This window comes from Elephas maximus, chromosome 25 (genome assembly GCF_024166365.1).
Source record: "Elephas maximus indicus isolate mEleMax1 chromosome 25, mEleMax1 primary haplotype, whole genome shotgun sequence".
Lineage (NCBI taxonomy): Eukaryota > Metazoa > Chordata > Mammalia > Proboscidea > Elephantidae > Elephas > Elephas maximus.
The window spans coordinates 33,016,356-33,042,709 of record NC_064843.1 but is presented as its reverse complement, the minus strand read 5'-3'; the positions used below and the strand labels follow the sequence as shown (position 1 = coordinate 33,042,709).

Here is a 26,354-nt window from a genome sequence, read left to right as displayed (position 1 = left end):
TTGCGGGGTATGTACCTAGGTACGGGCCCTCGTGGTACAGTGGTTAAGAGCTCGGCTGCCAACCAAAAGGTCAGCAGTTTAAATCCACCAGCTGCCCCTTGAAAACCCTCTAGGGAAGTTCTGCTTTGTCCTATAGGGTCGCTGTGAGTTGGAATCGACTCAGAGGCAGTGGGTTTTTTATACCTAGGAATGGAATTGCAGGGTTACATGGTAATTCTGTGTTAAAGATTTTGAGTAACTGCCAAACTGTTTTCCACAGCGACTGCACCAGCTTAAACTCCCCACCAGCTGTGTATGAGGTTTCCAGTTTCTATACATCCTCACCAAGACTTGTTATTATCTGTCTTTCTGATTATAGCCATCTGGTGGTGCAGTGGTTAAGCATTTGGCTGCTAACCAAAAGGTTGGCAGTTGGAATCCACCAGCTGCTCCTTGGAAACCTTATGGGGCAGCTCTACTCTGTTCTGTAGGGTCACTATGAGGCGGAATTGACTCCACAGCCATGTTTTATTTTTTTTGGTGGGCGTGAAGTGGTATCTCATTGTGGTTTTGATCTGCATTTCCTTACTAGTAATGTTGAGCATTTTTCAGGTACTTCTTGATCGTTTGTATGTCTTCTTTGGAGAAAAATGCCTCTTCAAGTCCCTTGCCCATTTTTTAATTGGGTTTGTCTTTTTAATACTGAGTTGTAAGAGTTCTTCATATATTCTGGATACTAGACCATTATCAAATACATTCTGCCATTCTGTATATTGTCTTTTTATTTTCTTGATAGTGTCCTTTGATACACAAAAATTTTTAATTTTGATGAAGTCCAATTAATTTTTTCTTTCGTTGCTTGTGCTTTCACTTGGTTTTTTAAATTATGAACATACATTAATTTACTAAAAATTAAAATTAGGATAAAAAAAGTTTGAGGGACTTGAGAAGGTTGACTGGAAGCTCTATGATGGCAGCCTTGTCAAAAGGTGGGCTTCTCTGGATACTTTTTCAGAATCATAGGTTTAAATACATAAAATAATAATTACATTAAAATTACAAAGGAAACCAATTACATTAATACACAGTTATCACAATTTTAAATAAATTTGTGATATAGCAATATATGTACTTGTTAACACATTAAGTAACAAGATCTAGCAGTGAGTCTAATTAGTATAATTTTAAAGTATTGATGACCACAAACAGTATTTCAAGATAACCGTGACAACTGTAACGTGATATGACATCTGTGATTTCTGTTGGCGACAAAGTCACAGGTACTGTTATTAAACGAAACTAGTTTGTTGCCCATCCAAGTTTAAGAACATCCTGAATATCCATGTACCCCTTGGGGTCCTGAGAACCCCAGAGAATCCCTGCTCTAGGTAACTGGATGACAGGCCCTTTCCTTGAGAGAGGACCTTGAATATTACCTTTTCTTGAGAATCTTCCCAAATACCCTTCAGAAAGGAATCTTGCCATTTCTCTGGGGAGCATGCGTGTGTCGGGTTGCTGACCAGGCAGAGGAAGAGAGCTTGCAGGCTGTCATTTAATCCACAGCATCAGCCGTTGCCCTCCACACTGCCTGGTGGCCCAGATTCAGAGCATCTAGGGCAGCACTGTCCAGCTGAAATATGTGAGCCACATGTCTGATTTTAAATGTTCTGGGAGCCACATGTGAAAAGTAAAATGTAATCAATAATTTAGGTAACTCAATATGTTTAAAATAGTACTATCTCAACATATATTCAGTATAAAAATTCTTAATAAGATGTCTTACATTCCTTTCCATACTAAGTCTTCAAAACCCGGCGTGCATGTTACTCTTACAGCGCATCTTGATTGAGACAAGCTGCATTTCAGGTGCTGCCTAAGCACCGTGTGCTGCGTAGCCGTCAGATAACAGTAGAGATCAGGAGAGCAAGCCTGGGGTACTCAGACACCTTAACGGCAAGGTGGTGATGAAGTGGGTTTGATTCTCAAACATTTCTGTTACTCAGCGTTGTGTTTTGGGGGTTCTGTCTAGTTTAATACACACAGCTTTAGCTCATTTCTATTAAACTCTGTAGAGTGGTCAATCATATGCATATACTACATTTTCTTTGTCCATTTTCCTCATAATGGATATTTAAATATTTTCAATCTTGCATCCTGGTGCATGTCTCCCTGAGTATAACACGTGAGAGAATTTCTCTAGGGTAGGTACCTCGGACAGGCTGTTGGGTGGGAAGGAACACACCTTTTACATTTTAATCAGTTCTGCTTAATTGCTTTCCTTAATTGCTTTCCAAAGAAGTTATACCAGTTTATCTTTACACCAACAATGTTTGAAAATTGCTATATATTTCCCTAGGATCATCGTTGACTTAACCCTGTCAAACTTTATTTGATGAGTGAAAAATTGTATCTGGTTGATTTATTTTGCATTTACTTGGTTACCGGAAGAGCTCTGCACATCTTCATTGTTTAATTTGTAGTTCGCGTTATATGTGGATACTTACACTGTGTCCTTATATGTGGATACTTACTATACGTGGATACTTGTTATTATATGTGGATACTTACTATGTGGATACTAGTTATTATATGTGGATACTTACTATATGTGGATACTTGTTATTATATGTGGATACTTACTATTTATATTTTTTCTTCCACACTGTTGCTTGTCTTTTAAAATTAATGATATCTTTTATCACTATAATTTTTAATATTGATAGATTCATATTTATTCATCTTTTTGTAAATGTCTCATGCCTTTGAGTCTTCAGAACACTTTCCATGTCTCAACGGCATAAAATTTTTTTACTGGTTTCAAATATTTGCATTTTGATTATTTTTTGTTTTTGTTTTCTTATTTAGGTGTTTCATCCATCTTCGTTTTATAGTGTGCATTCTAGCACTCATTTTTTTCGTATGAAAAACCACCTGTCATAACACTGTTTATTGAAGAGTCTCTGCCTTGCCCACCGATTAGTGATGCTAGTCAATCATAACCTCTGTCAGATTTCTGCACGTGCATGGGTGTATTTCTGGGCTGTCTCCTGTTCTTTTATTTTTGTGTTAATACAATTTTAATTACCATAGCTCTGGAATATGCCTTGATACCTGGCAGGGTGAATTCCCCCTTCCCCTGCTTTTTTTACCGCCCCCACAAAAGAGAAAGTATTCTTATACTTTCATTTTTTCAATATTAATTTCAGAATTAATTTGTGAGATTCCTCAGAAAAAAAATTTGCTGGGATGTTGACTGGAACTGGAGTGGATTTATAGATTAATTTGGGAAAAATTGATACCTTTAAAATACTGAGTCTTCACAGCCATGAATAAAATTTAGTGCTGTTTACTCAGATCTCTTTTTATATCCTTCCAGTCAAGTGTGACTAATTTCTCCATGACTGTCATTGTTAGTTGCCATCAAGTTGACTCAGACTCACGGCGAGCTTATATATAACGGAACAAAACGTTGCCTGGTCCTGTGCCATCTTCATATTTATTTGTACATTTGAGTCCATTGTTGCGATTACTGTGTCAGCTGATCTCATTAAGGGCTTCCCTCATTTTTGTTGGCTGTCTGCTTTGTCAAACATGATGTCTTTTTCTAGAAATTGCTCTTTCCTGGTGACATGTCCAAGGTAAGTGAGTCACAGTCTCAGCATCCTTACTTCTGAGGAACATTCTGGTTGTATTCCTTCTAAGACTGATTTGTTCACCCTTTTGATAATATATATTCCATATTCTTCACCTGCACCACAGTGCAGAAGCATCACTTGCTCTCGTGGCTTCCTTTTTCATTATCTAACTTTTGCATGTGAGACGATTGAAAAAGCCATGGCTTGGATCAGATGTGCCTTAGTTATCAAAGTGACATCTTTGCTTCTTCAAACCTTAAAGAGGTCTTTTGCAGCAGATTTGCTAGTGCAGTACATCGCTAGTGCAGTACATCGCTAGTGCAGTACATCATTTGATTTCTTGACTGCTGCTTCCGTGGATGTTGATTGTTGATCCAAGTAGAATGAAATCATTGACAGTTTCAGTGACAACTTCAGTTTCTCCTCTACTCCGTGTCATTTATCAGTCCAGTTGTGAAGATTTTCATTTTCCTTACATTCAGGTGTACCTTTTTATTAATAATGGCAATCTATGGCCTCCCTTTCTAGTCCCATGTCTCATGCATATCTTGTCTAACTGCATGACAAGGACCTCCAGGACAGTGTGGAATTACCAGGATTATAATAGGTGTCCTTTCAGTCCTTACCTTCATGCAGTGAATACTTACTGAGTACCTATCATGTGCCAGGTACTGTTCTAACTTCTTAGAATACAGCAGTGAACAAAAACAAAGTCCCTGCCCTCATGGAGCTTACATTCTTTTAGGGAGAGACAGAAAACTAAATCAGTTAAATAAGTAATTTAATATGCAAGATTGTTCTATGTGCAGCAGAGAAAATAAACACAGTAAACAGGATAGTGAATGCTGCATGGGTGGGAACAGTGTTGCTGTCCTACTCAGAGTGGTCACAGAAGGCCTCTCTGATAAGGTGACCTTGGAGGGAGAGAAGCCATGTAGAGATCTGGGGAGAAGCCTTCCAGACAGAGGGAACAGCAGGAGGCAAGTGCTGTACATGTTCAAGGCCTCCAGAAGGCAGCCAATGTGGCTGCAGCAGAGTGAGCTAGAGGAGAGTGATAAGAGATGAAGTCAGGGTAGTGGCATGAAGAGCCCGATCACACAGAGCCTCAGAGACCATTGTTAAAGGCTTGGCTTTTACTCTAAGAAGATAACTCACTGGAAGATTTCGAGGGCTGCGATCTGATGTTCTTTTTTAAAGGATTAATATGGTTTCTCTGTTCCAAAGACTTGGGGCAATGAGGGGCAGGGGGACAAATGGAAGTTGGGAAGTGAGTTAGGAGGATATAACAATTTGGGTGAGAGAAGACAGTGGTGGCCATGGAGATTTTGAGGAAGGAGGGGCAGTTAGATTCTGGATATATTTTGAAGATAGGGCAGGATTTCTTTTTTTGACTTTATTGTGCTTTAGGTGAAAGTTTACAGTGCAAATTAGTTTCTTATTCAAAAATTTATATACAAATTGTGACATTGGGTGCACCCCGCAATGTGTCAGCACTCTTCCGCTTTCTGCCCCAGGTTTCCTGTGTCCATTTGTCCAGTTTTCCTGTGTCCATTTGTCCAGTTTTCCTGTCCCTTCCTGCCTTCTCATTTTCACTTTGGGGCAAGTGTTGCCCATTAGTCTCATATGAGTTGTTGGGACTAAGAAACACGTTCCTCATGCATGTTATTGTTTGTTTTATAGGCCTATCTAATCTTTGGCGAAAAGTGGACTTTGGGAGCGGCTTTAGTTCTGAGTTAGCAGGGCGTCCAGGGATCTTAGACAATTTTAAGAGACAGCTGTGCTCTCAATGCTTACAGTTTTTTTTTGTGTGTGTGTGTGTGTGTGTTTTAAGTCAAAGTTTACAGCTCATACAAAAATTTATACACACATTGTTACGTGACCCTAGTTGCTCCCTCTGTAATGCCATAGCACACTCCTTCTTTTTACCCTGTATTTCCCGGGTCCATTCAGCCAGCTCCTGTCTGCCTCTGCATTCTCATCTCACCTCCAGACAGGAGCTGCCCATTTCGTCTCATGTATGTACTGGAATAAAGAAGCGACTCTTCACGAGTATCATTTTATGTTTTAAGTCCAGTCTAATCTTGGTCTGAAGAGTTGGCTTTGGGAATGGTTTTAGTTGTGGGTTGGCAGCGAGTCTGGGGGCCATGTCATCTGGGGTTCCTCCAGTCTCAGTCCGACCATTTAGTATCTGTTGTTTTTACTGGAATTTGAGTTCCGCACCCCATTTTTCTCCCGCTCTGTCAGGGACTCTCTGTCGTGTTCCCTGTCAGGGCGGTCATTGGTGGTAGCCAGACGCCATCTAGTTCTTCTGGTCTCAGGCTGATGGAGTCTCTGGTTTATGTGGCCCTTTCGGTCTCTTGGGGTAATATTTTCCTCTTGTCTTTGGTTTCTTCATTTTCTCTTGCTCCAGGTGGGTTGGGACCGGTTGATGCAACTTAGATGGCCACTAACTAGCTTTTAAGACCCCAGATGCCACTCTCACCAGAGTGGGATGCAGAACATTTTCTCAGTAAACTTTGTTATGCCAATTGACCTGATGTCCCCCAAAACCGTGGTCCCCGGACCCCAGACCCTTAGAGCAGGGTTTTTTTTTTTTAATCTTTATTGTGCTTTAAGTGAAAGTTTACATATCAAGTCAGTCTTTCACACAAAAACTTATATACACCTTGCTACATATTCCCAATTGCTCTCCCCCTAATGAGACAGCCCGCTTCCTTCCTCTACTCTCTCTTTTCATGTCCATTTCACCAGGTTCTAACCCCCTCTACCCTCTCATTTCCCCTCCAGGGAGGAGATGCCAACATAGTCTCAATAGTCCACCTGATCCAAGAAGCTCACTCCTCACCAGCATCCCTCTCCAACCCATTGTCCAGTCTAAGCCCTGTCTGAAGAGTTGGCTTTGGGAATGGTTCCTGTCCTGGGGCAACAGAAGGTCTGGGGGCCATGACCACCAGGGTCCTTCTAGTCTCAGTCAGACCATTAACTCTGGTCTTTTTATGAGAAGTTGGGGCCTGCCTCCTATTGCTTTCCTAGAACAGGATTTCTTGATGGATTAGGTAACACGGTAGGAGGAGTGGAGTAAAAAATGGTTTGGAGTCTGAGTGACAAGCAGGATGGAGGTTACCACTGAGATGGAAAAGACTATAGGAGCTGTAGGTATCAGGAGAGAAGTCAGGAGTTCTGTTATGGACATGTTCAATTTCATATGCTTTATTAGACAACTGAGTAGAGAAGTCAAGCAGGCAACTGGCTATATAAGTCCAGGGAGAGGTCCAGGTTGAAAATTAAATTTGGGAGTCTTCAGAGTATAGATGAAGGCCAAAAATGAGATGTGATTGCCTAAACAATAGAGAAGAAAAGCTATCCAAGAACTGAGTCCTGAGATGCTCTGGGACTAGAGGACGGACCAGTGAGATACAAGAAAAGCCAACTGAATAAAGGTTTCAAGAAGAAGAGACAATCAGTTGTGTGAAATGCCAGTGATGAGCACCGGTGAGATTTAGAAATATGGAGGTCATTAGAGACCCCGGAGAGCTGTTTCTGGCCCGGAATTTATACTTATAGCTACTCATCTCTAGACCTGCAAGAAAGGCTAAAAAAATGTAGTCTTTTAAAAAGTTTTTGCCAATTTAAAAAATTTAGATATAATTCACACAAGATTCACTATCTTAAAATGTACAACTCAGTGCACATCACCACTAATCCAGAACATTTCCATCTTCCCAGAAACACTGTACCCATGAGCAGTCACTCCCCATTTTCCCTTCACCAGCCCCTGGCAACCACTAATCTTTCTGTCTCTATGGATGTGCCTATTTTGGACATTTCATATAAATGGAATCATACAATATATGGCATGGCCTTTTGTGTCTGGCTTCTTTCACTTAGCATAATGTTTGCAAGGTTCATTCATGTTGCAGGATGTGCGAGTACTTCCTTTTTATTGCCAAGTAATATTCTGTTGCATGAATATACCACATTTTGTCTATCCATTCATCTGTTGATGGCTGTCTGTGTTGTTTCCATCTTTTGGCTATTGGCAATAGTGCTGTTATAAGCATAAGGTATATAAGTATCTTTTCAAGTCCCTGCTTTCAGTTCTTCTGGGTATATACCTAGGAGTGGGATTGCTGGGTCGTATGGTAGTCCTATATTTAACTTTTTGAGAAACTGCCAAACTGTATTCCACAGTGATTATATCATTTTACATTCCCACCAGTATATGAGGGTTTCAATTTCTCCACACCCTCAACACTTATTTTCCCTCTTTTTGATTACAGTCATCTTAAAAAACAATGAAACCCATTGCTGTCAAGTCAATTCTGACTCACAGAGACCCTATAGGACAGAGCAGAACTGCCCCATAGGATTTCCAAGGAGCACTTGGTGGATTCAAACTGCCAATCTTTTGGTTAGCAGCTGTAGCTCTTAACCACTATGTCACCAGGGTTTCCTACAGTAATCTTAGTGAATATAAAGTGGTATCTCATTGAAGTCCTGATTTGAAATTCCCCTTTTGACTAATGATGTTGAGAATCTTTTCATCTGCTTGTTGGACATTTGTATGTCGCCTGTGAAGAAAAGTCCTTCCAGATCCTTTGTCCATTTTTTAATCTGCGTATTTGACTCTTTGATTTCCATGAAGTCCAGTTTATCTTTTTCTCCTTTGTGCATTTGGTATCAACTCTAAGAAACCATTGCTAATTCAAGGTCACTCAGAGCTTTATAGTTTTAGCTCTTACAGTTAGAATTTTTATCCATTTTGAGTTAATTTTTTTATATGGTGTTAAGTAGCAACCCAACTTCCTACTTCTTATGTGGATATCCAGTTGTCCCAGCACTATTTGTTGAAAAGACTATTCTTTCCCCATTAAATGGTCTTGACACACTTCTCAAAAATCAGTTGACCATGGATGGGTTTGACTTTGGACTCTGATTTCTAGCCCACTGACCTGTCTTTATGCCAGTAGAAGAACACTGCTCTGATATTGTAGTTTTGTAATAAGTTTTGAAATCATCAAGTTTTCCAACTTTGTTCTTTCTCCAGATTGTTTTGGTTATTTTGGGTTCCTTACATTTCCATATGAATTTTAAGATCAGCTTGTCAACTTCTGCAAAAAAGCCAGCTGGAATTTTGATAGAGATTGAATCTTCAGATTAATTTGAATATTGCCATCTTAATAATATTAAGCCTTTCAGTCCATGAACAGAGAATACATTTATTTAGGTCTTTTTAATTTCTTTCCACAATGTTTTGCAGTTTTCAGTGTATAAATCTTACACTTATTTTACTAAATTTATTCATAACTATTTTGTTTTGATATAATTGGAATTTTCTTAATTTCAGTTTCATATTGTTCATTATTATATAGTTCAGTTCTGTATACTGATCTTGTATCTTGCAACCTTGTGCAACCTTGTTGTACTCCTTTATTAGTTCTAATTGTTTTAGGGTATTTATTTGGGGTATTTATTTATTTTGGACTCCTTAGAATTTTCTATATACAGGATCATGTCATCTGCAGGTAGAGAGAGTTTTACTTCTTTATTTCCAATATGCATACCTTTTATTTCTTTTTTGCCTAATTACCCTGGCCAGAACCTCCAGTACAATGTTGAACAGATGTGGCAAGAGTGGGCACCCTTGTCTCATTTCCTGATCTTATCGGGAAAGCATTCATTCACCTTTATAATGGTAGTTATGGACATTTTTTACTGTGTCTCCAGGTGTACAAGAGTTCTGTATGGTACATATTTGGGAGTAAAAATGCTTAGGTATGTGGATAGAGTGTGCAGATGTTCAGATTTACAGTAAAGGGCCAGACTGCACTCCAGAGCGTTATACCAATTTATACCGCCATGAGCACTGTGTAATAGTATGTAAGAGGCTCTTTTCCTGCCCCAGTCTGTAGGTATGAAATAATGAGCATAGCGTGCATTGCACTGGTTACTAGTGAAGTGGAGCATCTTTATACGTATTAGCCATTTATGTTTCCCTTTCAGTGAAATGCCTGTTAATGTCTTTTGCTCATTTTTCTACTGTTATTGTTGTGTGCCTTCGAGTCGATTCCAAAACATACCAACCAACCTATAAGATAGAGTGCCTTGTAGGGTGGTTTCCTAGGCTGTCATCTGTACAGGGGCAGATCACCAGATCATTTGTACCGTGGAGTCACTGGTCGCCAACCTTTCCATTGGCAGCCGAGCACTTCTACTGGGTCGTCTTTTTCTTCGTGCCTCCCAGGCAGTCTTTATATATTCTAGATTCTGGACCTTTGTCAGTTACATGTATCACTGGTATATTCTCCTAGTTTGTGACTTGTCTTTTCACTTTGTTTATGGTATTTTTTGATGAACAGAAATTCTTAATTTTAGTGTGGTCAGATTTATCAGTCTTTTCTGTTACAGTTTGCATTTTGTCTATCTTAAGGAACCTTTCCCTATCACAAGGTCAAAAAAATATGCTACTGTTTTCTTTCAAAAGTTTTCAAGTTTTGCCTTCCACATTTAAGTCCTTGATCCCACTGTAGTTGATTTTTCTGTTTGGGGTGAGGCAAGGCTTTATTTTTATTTTTTCTTATTGAATAGTTACATTGAAATGTTCGTCTCTACCCTGCTGATCTCAGATCCAGCTCCAACACTTATCAGGTTGCCCTATATGTGTAGATATGTTTCTAAACTTTCTGTTTTGTCTTTCCCTAGGTCAGTCACATTGTAACTATATAGTGAGTCTTGATAATTGGAAGGACAATTCTGGACCTTTGTGTCATATGGATTGTAGATATGTTCTCTCAGTTTGTGATTTGTCTTTTTGGATTCTTCTTCAAGAGTGTCTTGGCCAATTTGGCTCTTTGCTCTTCCATATAAATTTTAGAATCAGCTTTTCAAATTTCATGTTGAAATTTTTACTGGAATTGTATTAAATCTATAGAGAAAATTAATATCTTTATGAATTGAGCTTTTTCTAAGAACATGGTACGTCTCTCCATTTATTTAGACCCTGGTGGCATAGTGGTTAAGAGCTACAGCTGCTAACCAAAAGGTTGGCAGTTGAAATCCGCCAGGAGCTCCTTTGGAAATTCTTTGGGGCAGTTCTGCTCTGTCCTACAGGGTTGCTCTGTTGGAATTGACTCAATGGTAAAAGGTTTGTTTTTGTTTGTTTTTAGTGTCTTTCAGTTAGATCTTATAAGTAAGACCTTTACATCTATGTTCATAATGAAAGTGGTCTGTTATTGGTGTGTCCTGTCTCCTCTTCAGGGCTCCTGAAATGAGTTGTCATTTTCTGTATGTACCTAATCTCTGGAACAGTTTGAATATATAAGATAGGGTTTATCTGTTCCTTTAAAGTTTTAGCCCTGGTGGCGCAGTGGTTAAGCATTCAGCTGCTATCCAAAAGGTAAGCAGTATGAATCCACCATTTGCTCTTTGGAAGCCCTGTGGAGCAGTTCTACTCTGTCCTGTAGGGTTGCTATGAGTCAGAATTAACAACAATGGGTTTTTTTTGTTTATTTTAAGGTTTTATAGAATTCCACCTATAAAACTATCTAGGCCTAGATCCTTTTTAAGATTTTTAACTTCTGCTTCAGTTTTTCCATTTAAATTTTTTTTCCCCCCCAAACTTACTGCCATAAAAGTGTTCTTAGGAACTAGAGGATGGGGTTTACTTTATCTGTGTTATTGGTATGTTTCACAATAAGATAGAATACAAATCATCATTTGGTGATGGCATTTGATCTTATTTTAAGGAAGTAGGAGATGAAAGCCATGACCTGATCCCCCTTCTACCCCAGCAAACCCTGTGCTCTGCTAAGTCAGTCTTTTTCTTCCCTTTCCTTCTCAGTCTTAGGAAAAGTCCTCAGTGCTGTGGGCAGTGCCCAGCTACTGATGTCCCAGAAGTTCCAGCAGTTCCGGGGCCTCTGTGAGCAAAACTTGGTAAGTGTGATTCTTCTTCCTCCACAGTGGGGCTTCCAGACTGGCTGCCGGCCAGATCCCACCAGCTGGACTGGCCTGTGTGTCGGCACTGCCTAGCACAACAAAGGGCCCAGGAAATTGACCTCTCAGATCTCTGCTGCCTTTATATATAGAAATTAAACCCTGCATGAAAATTAAAAATCACTGAATGTAACAAACAAAACCATAACCTATGTCTAAGAATACCCTCAAGGTAATAACTAAAGACTAGATGTGGTATTTTTCTACTCCCTCACCTTTACCTGTTAGGAGGGCTTGCAATAGGTTAAGCCAGAAGCAAGGTAGCTTTTCCCAGGGGAGGCGCTCTTCAGCTAGCCCAGTCTGTGTACTTTGGGAGAGGAGGGAGTTCATATGTCTCCAGGACCCTTAGGGGTTTGACTTTGGACAGTCAGTAATGAGCACTGTGTTGACTTAGCTTCTGTAACCACACCCACCTGGGTGCGAATCTTGGCTTCCCCGCCTTGCTGCAGAACCATCTGTCCTGTTAACCTCCCTGTAAACGAAAACATTTGTCTGCTTGGTGTGCATTAGGGACCCAGTGCATACGTGAGCCTTCCTTCTAATAACCCAGAGTGGTGGCGTGGCCATGGCCTCGGGCCACGTATATGTAAACCAGTGCAGGCAGGGAGGTCCTGTGTGGGGTAGAGTGCAGGACAAGCCTCTGCCTTGTGTTAGCCCCACTGATCTCCATCTGCCCCACAGAACCCCGACGCCAACCCACGTCCCACAGCCCAGGACCTGGCAGGGTTCTGGGACCTGCTGCAGCTGTCCATTGAGGACATCAGCATGAAGTTTGACGAGCTCTACCACCTCAAGGCCAACAGCTGGCAGCTGGTGGAGACCCCCGAGAAGAGGAAGGTGAGCATGGAGCAGTGCGGAGGGGAAGTCCAGGGACAAATTCCTGGTCGGCAGTAACGCTGCCCACATCGGTCAGTGCTGCTTGGCTCCCTTCTCCGTGTGTCGTCTTTGAGCTGGGGGCTCGCATCCATCAATGCGTGGGGTCCATGCTTGGCACTTGTCCAGCATGCCGCTTGCTCTGTGTAGTTGAGGCTGCCCCCTGAAGCATGCCATCCTGCCCTGCATGTTCAGAAAATGGGGATCCTGGGAGACACATGCCCACACCATTGGGTACTAACCTAGACATGGCTTTTGGTACCTTGGAGGCAGCAAAATGATCCTTTTCCTGGGACCATGCTGCTGGGAGTACTGGGGCTGAGCCTACTTCTGCCAGCCTCTGCCCTGAGGCTCAGGCTTTCTTCTGTAAAACAGTAGAACAACCCAATGACCCCTGTAGTTATTGGATAGTGGCCCCTTTAAGCTCTAATCCCCTAGAATAGCATGTGAGATGTGGGATGGGAGTCAAGAACCCTGCATTTAAGGCCCATCTCTAGCTGGATGACTCAGACTCCCAGTGGTTCCAAGCAAGGGTAGGAACAGGTGATTTGTCCAGGCCTTCCTGGTAGAACATTCTAGGGGTCTAAGCTTGCCTTTTGCGCCTATGCCTTGTGCTGTTCCCACTATCATTGCTTCTTTTGGCTTCCTGATTCCAAATTTGTGTTGCTTGTGCCGATGCGGGGAGGCTGGGGTAGAGACTTCAGCTGCCAGCATATAGTTGGGTAGTGTCACACAAAATGTGGCACCTTTATTTTATTTTTGTTCCCTGCTCACTGTCTTACTAAAGGAGGAGAAGAAACCACCCCCTCCGGTCCCAAAGAAGCCAGCCAAATCCAAGCCGGCAGTGAGCCGCGACAAGGCCTCAGACGCCGGAGACAAGCAGCGCCAGGAGGCCCGCAAGAGACTCCTGGCAGCCAAGCGGGCAGCTTCTGTGCGGCAGAACTCAGCCACAGAGAGTGCAGACAGCATCGAGATTTACGTCCCCGAGGCCCAGACCCGGCTCTGAGACCATGAAGGAGGAAGGAAATCATTTTTACATCATTAAAAAACAAACAGAAAAACTAAATGCAAATGGAACAAATTTTCTCAACCTTTAGTATGATTATTGCCTAGAGACCCTGAGCCAACTTTCAAATTGATGCATACAAGGGCTCACAATTTGGCTTTTTTGGGTCCCTCCCAGCTTTAGGTTATGAAGACTTCACACACATACACACAAATCAACAAGAAACAAAAAACTTTTTTTCCTCTTGCTGGCCGTGGTGGACTAGATAGATGGACTCCGGCACTCCCCGGCCCAGCCTCCAGACTGCGGTCTTTTTACTTGTTCTATCTAATGAGAAATTAGCTTGTTTACAAGATGACGACAGTCCAAGGGCAGCCTTGGGCACCTCCATGTCCCTCCTTCTCCCAGCTACTCCCCCTCTGACCTTGGATTTTTCATTCTTGGGTTTCTCTTTTCACTTTAGAGCTCACACAGGGGCCACCATCTGACTAGGGTCTTTCTGGTTCTCAGCCTCTTTTGTGGTTGAGGGCCCAGAGGACAGAGAGGTAGCCATGCACCCCCACCTCCGTTGCCAAGTGCTCACACACACACACACATGCAGGTTCCTTCTCCCGGGCCCAGCACCTCCCACTGCTGTCCTCCAGCCCTCAGCAGTGGCAGCGGGTGATGCCTCTCTAAGCAGATGAGGAGGGTTTAAAAATGTCTTTGGAGGGAAAAAGAGATAAAGCCACAGTTACTGTACTCCAGACTCCCGCCTTTTTCTTCTTTCCAGCCCCTTCCTTCAGCAAAAGAAAATTTATGACAGGGTGCACTCAAGAGAGGGACCCCATTTTCCAAGGGGTTGTCTGTTCTCGGCCGAGCCTGTGTACAGTCCCCAAGGGGCGGGGCAGCTGTGTCTGTACGTACTGTACATATGCACATAGACCCTTAGAGTGTATATTTAACAAATGCCCATCTGCTCACCCATGCCCACCACCACTGTCTCTCGGGGCACCCGGCAGGGGGTGGGTGTGTGAATAGCATATATTTTTACATGTACTATATCTAGGTGTGTGTACAAGTGTGTGTAAAAATATATACCTTGTGTGTAAGCAGCCCTTTTTTTTTTTTTTTTTCAATTTTTTTGGTCTCCTACCCTGCCCCCTCCCCCATGGGCCCATCTGCCCAGCCTCAGTTTTCTTTTTTTTAAACCCCAATCCTCCTCCTCTCTCCCCTGCCCCTCACTCCTACTCCCAGGGTGTCATGAGCCCTGAGCTGCAATGGCCCGGGTCTGCAGGGTGGGTGGGGAGGGCAAGGGCAGGCCGTTGGCGCAGGGGCCAAGCTAGGCCACAAGCTCAGCACGCAAGGGGCTGCTCTATACTGTGTATACGACTCTATGACATTGGAGACATCCTCTTGTCCGGCGCTTGCTGCTCTGGGGCTGCCCTTGGGGCCCCATTCCAGCTTGGCCACCATCTGTGACCTTGGGCAAGTCACTTGACCTCTGTGTGCCTCAACTTCCTCCTCTGTAAAACGGGGACAGTCCCTGCCCCTCCCTACCTCACAGGCATGTTGTGAGAATAAATGAGGTCACGTGTACCAAGGGCTCCTGGTGTTATTGCATTGGGATGGCAGGCTGGGAAGAGGCGGGTGGGAATGGGCTCTCCCAGGAGACCAACCCAGACCCCCCCCCCCCAAAGGCAGCTCTTTGGAGACTCAAGAGATCAAGCAGATGGTAATGCCAGCTCGAGCACACACCAGCACTGATCCTGAGCAAGGAAACCAAGCTCTCCGTTGCCTCATCTGGAAAATGAGGGCACGACCTTCACCTTATCAGCTTCTCACAAGAAATAACGACTTGCGACACCAAGATGAGCTGTTCGAGGCCACCCTCCCTGACAGTCCACACCCCTCCACACACCCAGCTGTTTGCACGCCTCTCTGGACGGGCACTCTGAACCCCCCGGCAACTACTTCCAACTTGATGGTTACATGCACTGAACATGTCAATAGAGCCCTACTTGGCCAGGCCGGGTGGGGGGTTTGTGGAGGTCATTCTCAGAGCTCACTCTCTGGCGGGGAGACAGACACTGACCACGTCAGATAAGCTCAAGTATTTTGCGGGTGGTAGAAGTGAAGACACCAGAATGAAGCCGTGGGAACCTGTGGAGCAGAGCACCACCAAATGCAGTCTGAGCAGGAGCATTCTGGAGGACGAGTGGGTATTGACCAACCTGGGGAAGGTGGGTGGTGTGCAGGGGTAGGAGCTGGAGAGAGTACATTCCAGACAGAATTGTTCCAGAAGGAATAGCAGGTCCAGCACCCTGTGATGGGAACATGCCTTTTGCAAAGTTCTTGGGCCAGGCTCTGGAGACACAGACACTTGGTTTCCTTCCTCCCTGCTCAGCTGGGATCCCAACAACCTTAGGCCCAGGGAGCACAGAACCACCTTCCCAGGAGCTTTGTTCAAGCTGCCCCAGCCTTTGCCACAAGCTCATCACAACTGTGGGGGCCAGACGTTGTGTGCTTGAAACATCTTGCCCCGAACACTGGACCCAGTACTTGGCCTCCGTTAGCAGCAGATGAAAGTGCGGTGACCATGGGTGGCTCTGATTAATCCCGGGGCTGGTGCCTTCCTAGAACTGTCCCTGCCCTGAGACTGGCTGGGGCGACTCGAAGGGGAAGTGCAGAGGTTTCCAGTTGCCTTGGATGGGTCTGCATTTCTGCGGCCAGCACTGAGCCCAGCACCCAGAGGTTTGAGTGGAATGCAGGGGGAGGCCAGGCTGGACCTGAGACCTCCGTCCAGCAGGAGGCCCAGCTCTGTTCCTGTTGGGCCTTAGGGGCTGGGGCTGAATCCTGACCCTTCTGAGTGTTTTTGCTGCCTTGACTCCCTCCTCCAGAAATCAAGACAACAGCAGCCCCCACCTTCCTGTGTGAGCTCAGCCAGGCAAGGTGCTTGCCTGGGCCAGGCCAGTCCAACAGAAGTAAAATGCCCCAAAGGTATGTCGTGGGGTTGGGGGGTATTATTGCTGTTACCCAGGGGGTCACCTAGTGCCAGGCTGTGGCCAGCAGGGCTGCCGAGCACAGCCCTACGTTTCCAGAGCGGCCTCCGGCCAGCTTCCTCCAGCCCATCCACCCAGCAGGCCCCAGATGAGCAGGTGAAGGTACTGCTCCCGATGCCACGTGTGGGGTGTCAATATTAAGCAGGTTTTCCACCCTTGACTTTATTTCATTCCCCAGTTAGTTATTTTAAAAAATTAAAAAGCTGAAAGAATACTACAATGAACACCATATCTTTTACCCAGAATCACCCATTTTGCCACAGTGTTTGCCATACTTTGCCATATTTGCTTTATCCCTCCTGGGAGACACATATACACACACACACACACACACACACACACACACGTTTTTCCTGAGGCAAAGCTGCAAACAGCATGACACTTCACTCCAAAATACGTCCTGCAACTCTGAGAAGGAGGACATGCCTACTGACCACAACACCATTATCTCTCAAACAACACAGGAGCGATGCAGGGAGGGCTCCCACCCCCCAGATGTCATCCAATTTCCCCACTTGCCCTAATAATGTCCTTTATGGACTTTGTTCCCATCCAGGGTCCGGTCAGAAACCATTGCATTCAGTAATCGTGTCTTTAGTCTCTTTTCATCAGAAACAGTTCCCCTACTGTTTTTGCTTTGTTTTCCAGGACAGGGACATTATTTAAGTGTTCAAGTATCTTGTTGAATGTCACATAACTTGGATTTGTCTGTTTTCTCGTGACTACATTCAGATTACACAGTTTTGACAAGAGCATGACACAGCTGATGCCCCATCTCCTCCACTTCAGGGAAAGGCTGAGAAGCAGCTTCCCAAAGCAGTTGGGGATGAGTGTCCAAAGCCCAGTCCTTGAGGAAACAGGAAGGGCCCAGCACAGGGACAGACAGAAGCACCTCCGGAAGGCTGCAGGGTGGTTGGGGAAGAGGCAGAGGGGCACAGAAGCTTGTCAGCCACCACGGTCTGTTCCTAGACAGGGCAGAGACAGCAGAGAGACGCAAGCTCCCCTTCCAGACCCCCTCGCTCCCTCAGGGTCGCAGAGCCCCTACCTATGCCCTCAAGACCAGAGAGAAGGTTTGGCCAGAGCCTGGAACAGCACTGGGTCCAGGAGCATTATGGACAGGACAAAGGGATAAGAATGAGCCTGAAGACTAAGGACCACATAAGCACCAGCAGGGTAAACTTTGCTGAAGATCCCACCACCGAGCGAGATGAAGTTTCGACCACTACCAGTGGAGTGGGGTTTATAAGAGAAATATAAAATTGTTTCTCCCGCCCTGACTCTGTGGATGATGTGTAAAACCAACATGATCCCTGCAGCCACTCCTGCCTGTTCCTCATTGCAGCCAGAGGAAACTTCTCAAAATGCCAGTGAGCGGCGCACCCTCCACTGAGAACCCTCGGTGGCCTGCCCACTGCCCCCAGGAGAAAATCCGGCCTCACCTTGGCTGCAGAGGCCCTTGCCCACCGTCCTCACGCACCTCCGTTGACAGCACCCCCTGCTCTCCAGCCACATCTCGGTGCCTCGCGCAGGAAGCCCTGGATGTCCCACCAACGCAGGCAACAACTTCTCTTTCCTTAGTTTACAGGTCAGTTGGCATTTCCTTAGGGAAGCCCCCGCCAAGTGCCTGGGCCAGGTCGCCGTGAGCCCCTCTACATGCTACACCACAGTCACATGGCTTTTCTTTGCTGTTCATCACCGATGCCCCTAACGTGAGGATGAATTATATCTGTGTGGTTATATGTGAAAATCTGTCTCCACAGAGGAGATAATGGACTCCCTGAGGGAGGGCAGGAGTGCCTAGCACAGACAAGAGCCTCAAGAACTATTTCTTCAATTAATGGCTTTGTTGGGGGGCTTCAGAGAAAAGGCAGCACTTGAGCTGGGCTTTGAGGGATGAGTAGGAGTCCTCCAAGCAGTAGCAGGGAAAGGCATAGTGAGCAGAGAGGCATGAGTGGGACCAGTGCTGTGCTCAGAGAGGGAGAAGTGCTAGACAGGCCCTGAATGCCGGGCTAAGGAGTAAGAGCTTTCCCCAGAGCCAGGTTTTGGATGGAAGAGGACCATTTCTTACCACAGTCCCAGCTTCCCATGAGACAGGACACCCCCAGGCCCAGTCTCCATGAAGCCATGGTACCCTCTGGACCCATCCAGCAGAGGGTTTATCTCTAAAATGTGTCACAACAGAGCCCACACCCGGTGATGCCCCTCTGTCCAAGGGGACATGCCCTTGGGGGCCCTCGGTTGCCTTATGACTTTAACTTTCTCTCTCCTACAGCTACACCTACAGCTTTGTACTTTTCCCTCAACTCCAAACTTCTCATTCAGTATTTCCACTTGCATGTCTAACAGGTCTAACAGGTAATTCAAACTTAATGTCACCAACTAATGAAAGTAAAAGGAATGATGAAGTTAGAAATCACCATTTGGCAACCATCAGAGTAATAACTGAATCATCAGCGGATGTTAAAAGTAGCGGGTGGAAGTTTGATGAGAAAATGCAAATTCAAAGTTATTGTTGTTAGTGGCCATCGAGTCAATTCCAACTCATGGAGACCCCACTTACGCAGAGTAGATCCGCTCCCTAGAGTCTTCAAGGCTCTGACCTTTTGGAAGCAGATCACTAGGCCTGTCTTCTGAAGCACATCCGGGTGGGTTTGAACCACCAACCTTCAAGCTAGTATTTGAGCACTTAGCCCACTGCACTGCACAACGTGTTAATTACAAAAGGGAGAAACAGTTACTTTATGACAGATGAACCTGGCAGATACTACCTTGATTTGATGCACTGAGAAGAACACAGCATCATGCCTGTGGTAGTCCTGTCAAAATGTATAACTTGCATCTAATCATGAGAAAACACACAGTGAATGGCCTGGGCTCTCCAACAATGTCAGTGTCATGAAAGACAAAAGCTGGGGTGCTGGAACAACTGAATAACCACAAGCAAAAGAATGACACTGGACCCCTACATCACTCCACTGACAAAAGTTAACTCAAACGAGATAATAACCTAAATATAAGAGCTAAAACTATAAAACTCTTAAAAGAAAATGCAGTTGTAAATCTTCATGATCTTGGATTTGGCCATGGACTCTGACTTGACACCAAAAGTACAAGTGACAAAAGAAAAAACGGATAAATTAGACGATGAAATTAAAAACTTTAGTGAATCAAAGGACATTATCAAAAAGGTGAAAAAACCTACCGAATAGGAAAAATATTTGCAAATCATCTGAAAAGAGTTTAATATCCAGAATACATAAAGAGTTCTTATAACTCGACAAAAAGACAATCCAATTAAGAAATGGACAAAGGAACTGAATAGACGTTTGTCCAATGAAGATATACAAATGGCCAACAAGTACATGGAAAGATGCTCATCATCATTGGTCATTAAGGCAATTCAAATCAAAACTACAGCCATAGACCACTTCACACCCACTAGAAGGACTTTTTAAAAAAAATGGAAAATAACAAGTGTTGGAGAGAACGCAGAGAAATAGGAACAATCATATATTGCTACTGGAGATGTAAAATGATACAGGTGTTAAAGAAAAGTCTGGTGGTTTCCCAAAAAGTTAAATACAGAATTACCACATAACCCAGCAATTCCACTCCTAGGTATATACCCAAGAAATAAAAACATATGCCCACACAGAAATTTGTACAGAAATGTTTACAGCAGTGTTATTCATAATAGTCAAAAAGTGGAATAAACTCAACTGTCCATCGAGAGATGAATGGATAGACAAATTGTGGTATACAAGCAGTCCCCGGGTTACAAATGTCCGACTTAATACTTGCCCTTTAACGTTACGCAAATTTGGCCTCATTTTGAAACTACTCAGCCAACCCCTACTCACAACAAACTCTTCATGGCAATCACTTTGACTTGCTGCAGGTGCAGCTTTGAGATCATTGAAAAGGCTTTAGCCATTTCTTGCACTAACGTGTAAGGCTAAATAAGCACCGCATGCACCTGCTCCGACTTACCTACATATTCAACTTAAAGACACACTTAGAATGGATCCCGTCTGACTGCCTGTATACACAAATGGAATCATGTTCAGCCATAAAAAGGAACAAAGGAGTGATGTTTTGTTAGCTGCTACGGACTCGGGTCACCATGACTGGGTGTTATAGAGTAGAACGGAGCTCCAAGGGGTTTTCTTGGCTATAATCTTTACAGAAGCAGATCGCCAGGGCCTTCTTTTGACGCACCACTGAGTGAGTTCGAACCACCAACCTTTCAGTTGGTAGCCAAGTGCAAACTGTTTGTGCCACCCAGAGTCCAGATACATGCTACAATTTGGATGGACCGGAGAAAACATTATGCTAAATTAAAGAAGCCGGACACAAAAGGTAACATGTTGATGTGTAATTTATCCTGTTATATGATATATCCAGAAGAGACAAAGCCCTATGGCTCTATAGTCAAAAAGCAGAGGTTACAAGAAGATGAGAGGGGGCGGGGGGGGAGTGATTACTTACTAGGTAAGGGGTGCTGTTAGGGACTGATCAAAGTTCTGCAACTAGAGCGAGCCAGTGGCTGAACAACATTGTGAACAAGCTAAATATCCCTGAATGGTGCACTTTAAAATGCTTAATTGTATGTTATGTGAATTCACCTCAGTAGGAGGAAAAAAAAAAAAACTGAGGAACTGTTCCAGATTAAAAGAGACTAAAAACATCTCAACAGACGCAGAAAAAGCATATGGCAAAACTCAAAATCCTTTCATTATAAAAACACTCAAAAAACTAGGGATAGAAGAGAAACTCCTCAGCCTGAAAAACCCATAGCTAACATCACATATAATGGCAAAAGACTGAAAGCTTTCTCCCTAAGATCAACAATAAGACAAGAGTGCTCACTCTCACCATTTCTATTCAATATTGTACTAGAGGTTCTGGCCAGGGAAATTAGTCAAGAAAAAGAAATAAAAGGCACCAAGACTGGAAAAGAAGAAGTAAGACTATTTCTATTTTCAGATGACATGTATCTTTAAATAGAAAATCCCAAGGAATACACACACACACAATCATTAAGCTATTAAAGAAGTTCAGCAAGATTGCAGGATACAAGATGAACATAGAAAAATAATTGTATTTCTAAACATTAGCAATGAACAATCTGGAAATGAATTTAAGAAAACAATTTCATTTACAGTACCATCAGAAAAATAAAATACTTAGGAATAAATTAAACCAAGAAAGTGAAAGACTCGTACACTGAAAATTATAAAACATAACTCCAAAAAATACAGGCGCCTTGGTGGCTCAGTGGTTAAGAACTAAACTGATAAAAAAAAGCCCCAAATAAATGCAAAGACATCTTTGTTCATGGATTAGAAGAAACTATGTTAAGATGCCAGTGCTTCCAAGTTGATGTTACAGATTCGACATGATCCCCATCAAAATACCAGCTGCCTTTTTTTGTGGAAATTGACAAGCTGATCCTAAAATTCATATGGAAAAGTAAAGGACCTCAAATAGCCAAAACAATCTTGAAAAAGAGGAACTAGGTTGGAAAACTCAAACGTCTCAACTTCAAAACTTACTATGGAGCTGTAATAATTAAGATTATGTGCTACTGCCATAAGAATAGACATACAGATCAATGGAACAGAATTAGAGTTCAGGGGGTGGGGGTGGAAACTCAAGCATTTATGGGCAATTGATTTTAAATAATTCAATGGGGAAAGACCAGTGTTCTCCACAAATAGTGCTGGGACAACTGGACATCCACACACAAAAGAAAGAAGTCAGATGCCTACCTCATACCATATGCAACTGCCCCATAGAGTTTCCAAGGAGTGCCTGGTGGATTCGAATTGCCAACCTTTAGATTAGCAGCCACAGCACCTAACCACTACACCATCAGCTCAACCAAAACAGTGTGGTACTATCCATGCCTTACACCATGCACAAAAACAAACTCAAAATGGGCTAAGGACCTAAAAGTGCAATCTAAAACCATACAATTCTTAGAAGAAAATGCAGGGGCAATACTGTTGGGCCTAGCTTTTAACAATGGATTATCTAATATAATAAAAGCACAAACAGCAAAAGACAAAATAAATGGGACCTCATAAAAATTAAAAACGTTTGTTCATCAAAAGACTACCAAAAAAGTGAAAAGACAAGCTACCGACTGGGTGCGTGTCTTTAGAAACCATATATCCAATAAGAATCTAATATCCAAAATACATATAAAACTTTGACAACTTAACAAGACAAATAACTCAATCATAAAATGGGTAAAGGACCTGAATAGACATTTCACCAAAAAGGACATTCAAATGGCCACCAAACACATGAAAAGATGCCCAACGTTATTAGCCATCAGAGATGCAAATCAAAACCACAATGAGATACAATTTCACTCCCGTAAGAGTAAAAAAAAAAGAAACTGGAACCCTTATCCATTGCTGGTGGGAATGCAAAATGGTACAACCATTGTGTGTGGCAAACAGAGTGGTTGTTGTTGTTAGGTGGTGCCATTGAGCTGGTTCTGACTCATAGCGACCCCGTGCGCCACAAGATGAAACACTGCCAAGTCCTGTGCCATCCTTATAATTGTTGTTATGCTTGAGCCCATTGTTGCAGCCACTGTGTCAAGCCATCTCGTTGAGGGTCTTCCTCTTTTCTGCTGACCCTGTACTTGACCAAGCATGATGTCCTTCTCCATGGACTGATCCTTGCTGACAACATGTCCAAAGTATGTAAGACACAGTCTCTCCATCTTTGCTTCTAAGGAGCATTCTGGTTGTACTTCTGTACTGTGTGGTGGCTCCTTAAAAAACTAAAAATAGAACTACCATATGACCTAGCAATTCCACTCCTAGGTATATACCCACAAAACTTGAAAGCAGAGACTCAAAAAGAGATTTGTGCAGCAATGTTCACTGCAGCGCTATTCACGACAGTCAAAAGGTAGAAACAACCTAAATGCCCATCAACAAATTAATGCATAAACAAAATGGAATACATACATACAATGGAATACTACTCAGCCAGTAGGAGAAACGAAGTCTTGATACATGCTACAATGTGGATGGAGCCTGAAAACATTATGCTGAGTGAAATAAGTCAATCGCTCTTATGGATTGAATTATGTCCCCCAAAATATGTGCAGCAAATCCTAACATCTATGCCTATGGTTATAATCCCATTTGGGAACAGCTTATCTTTGTTACTTTAATGGGGCACGATTAGTGTATGGTGTATCTTGAGTCAATCTCTTTTGAAATATAAAAGACATTAAAAAAAGGACCAGAGTAAAGATGGGGGGGGGGAAGATTGATGCCAAGGCGCATGGCGATCTCCAAGGAACCTGGAAATAAGCTGAAGAGACCTTCTCCCAGAGCCAACAGAGATAGAAAGCCTTCTCCTAGACCTCGTGCCCTGAATTTGGACTTCCAGCCTCCTAAGCTGTGAGAAAATAAATTTCTGTTTGTTAAAGCCACCCACTTGTGGTATTTCTGTTACAGCAGCACTAGATAACTAAGGGGGCCCTGGTAGCACAGTGATTAAGTGTTTGGCTGTTAACCAAAAGGACAGCAGTTCAAATCCACCAGCCCTTCCTTGGAAACCCTATGAGGCAGTTCTACTCTGTCCTATAGGGTTGTTATGCATCGGAAACAACTCAATGGCAATGTTTTTTTTAAGATAAGACAATCACAAAATGACAAATATTGTATGACCTCACTTATATAAAAAGACAAAAAAAGGCAAATGTGTAGAGACCAAAGTTAATTAGTGGTTACCAGGAGTGGGAGGGAGGGGGAAAAGGGGGATTAACAGTGATGGAAAAATCACATTGATTAAGGGTAGGGTTGCACAGATGATTATTGTAATTGCTGTCAATAAGTTGTACACCATAAAAAGTTAAATTAGCAAAAGTTGTGTGATAGATATATTTACGACAATGACAAAAAAGAAAAAAAAGCTGCTGAGGTTGCTTACGTACAACCAGAAACCTCATGGGATTTGGTTACTTGGTTTGGAGGTTTAGGGTCATGGTTTCATTGGACAACCCAGTTAACTGGCCGAGTAACATGTTTAGTGCTTCTGTTCTACCTCCTAGTTCATTGCATACTGCCTGGGATCTTAAATGCTTGCAAGCTTGTTATACAAGGCATAACAATTGGTCTCTATTCCTCTGGAACAACAGAGGAGGAGAGTCAGGAATAGATAGAGGATATGCAATGTAAGGCTAACTGCCTCCATGAACAACTGCCTCTTTTACCATGAGACCAGAAGAAAATGGATGGTGCCCCGCTATCATTACTGAACATTTTGATCAAAGATTCCATAGAAGAATCCTGATCAAAAGGGGGAAATGCAGAACAAAATTTAAAGTTTTCATGGACTCTAAACTTTCTGGAACCACGGAGGGAGATAAACTCCTTAAACTACTTCCCTGAGATAATCTTTAAACCTTAAAGCAAAACTATTCCCTGAAATCATCTTAAAACCAAACTGTAGTTTAGCTTAACTAGTAAAGAAATCCTTCCTTGAGCATTATGCTCTTTTAAGAACTATCTATATGGGATCAAATTGACAATAATAGCAACTTGAAACATTAGATAGGAACCTTAGGGGACAGTGAGTTGATGTTAACGAAGGAGGAACAACTCAGAAACGGAGGAAGAGAATGGGTTGCACAACTCAAATTGGTGTATGTTTCTCAAAAATAACAACAAAATAAATAAAATAAGGGAAAAAAAGAATCAAGACATGAAAAATTTAAAAAGTCAAGCCTAAACTAAAAAAAAAAAACCCAGTGTGGTATTGGCATATGGAACAGAATGTACAGTCCAGAAATAAACCCACAGATCTATAGTCAATTGATTTTCAATAAGGGTGCCAAGACCATTCAATGGGGAAAGAATAGTCTCTTCACCAAATGGTCCTGGGACAAGTGGGTATCCACATGCAAATGAAGGAAGCTGGACCTCTACCTCACACCGTATACAAAGATTAACTCAGAATGGATCGAAGACATTAACGTAAGAGCTAAAACTCTTAGAAGAAAGTATAGCTGTAAATCTTCATCGCCTTGGATTTGCCAGTGAATTCTTAGGTATGATACCGAAAGCACAAGCAACAAAAGAAAGCAAATAAACTGGATTTCATCAAAATTTTAAACTTTTTATGCATCAAAGGACACTAAACATCATATGAAGTGAAATTAATAGCTTTTGTTCATCAAAAGATGCCACTAAGAAAGTGAAAAAAAGTCAACCCACCAAATGGGAGAAAATACAAATCTTATATCTGATAAGGGCCTAGTGTCTAGAATATATAAAGAACTCTTACAACTCAAGAACAAAAAGACAAACAATCCTATTTAAAAATAGGCAAAGGGCTTAAACAGACATTTCTCCATCGAAGATATACAAGTGGCCAACAAGCACACGCAAAGATGCTCAAAATGCTTAAACCAAAACCAAACCCGTTGTTTTTGATCTCATCAAAACCACAATGAGATACTACTTGCCAGCCATTAGGATGGCTATAACCAAAAATAAAAGTTGTTGTCAAGGATTTGAAGAAATTGAAACCCTCATATACTATGGGTGGGGATGTAAAATGGTGCAGCTGCTGTGGAAAAAGTCTGGCAGTTCCTCAAAAGCTTAAACACAGAGTTACCATATGACCCAGCAATTCTACCCCTAGCTCTATACCCAAGAAAAATGAAAACATACATTCACACAAAAACTTGCATACCAACGCTTGTGACAGCAGAATTCATAATAGCCAAAAAGGAGAAACAACTCAAATGTCCAGCAAATAAATGGATAAACAAAATGTGATCTATATCCATTC

The 26,354-nt window shown here is 42.8% G+C and overlaps 1 protein-coding gene across 4 annotated transcripts in view; it reads left to right on the top strand.

Annotated features, from left to right (window-relative positions):
* The window catches only part of DLGAP4 (DLG associated protein 4), a 197,329-nt gene extending 183,640 nt beyond the window's left edge, over positions 1–13,689 (top strand). For all 4 annotated transcript variants that reach the window (XM_049868738.1, XM_049868740.1, XM_049868741.1 and 1 more), the window contains 3 exons: positions 11,455–11,546; positions 12,288–12,443; positions 13,267–13,689. In XM_049868738.1, the coding sequence (XP_049724695.1) occupies positions 11,455–11,546; positions 12,288–12,443; positions 13,267–13,485 (467 nt within the window). In that variant the 3' untranslated portion in view covers positions 13,486–13,689. The remainder of the gene's footprint in view (positions 1–11,454; positions 11,547–12,287; positions 12,444–13,266) is intronic.
* The last annotated feature ends 12,665 nt before the right edge of the window (positions 13,690–26,354 follow it).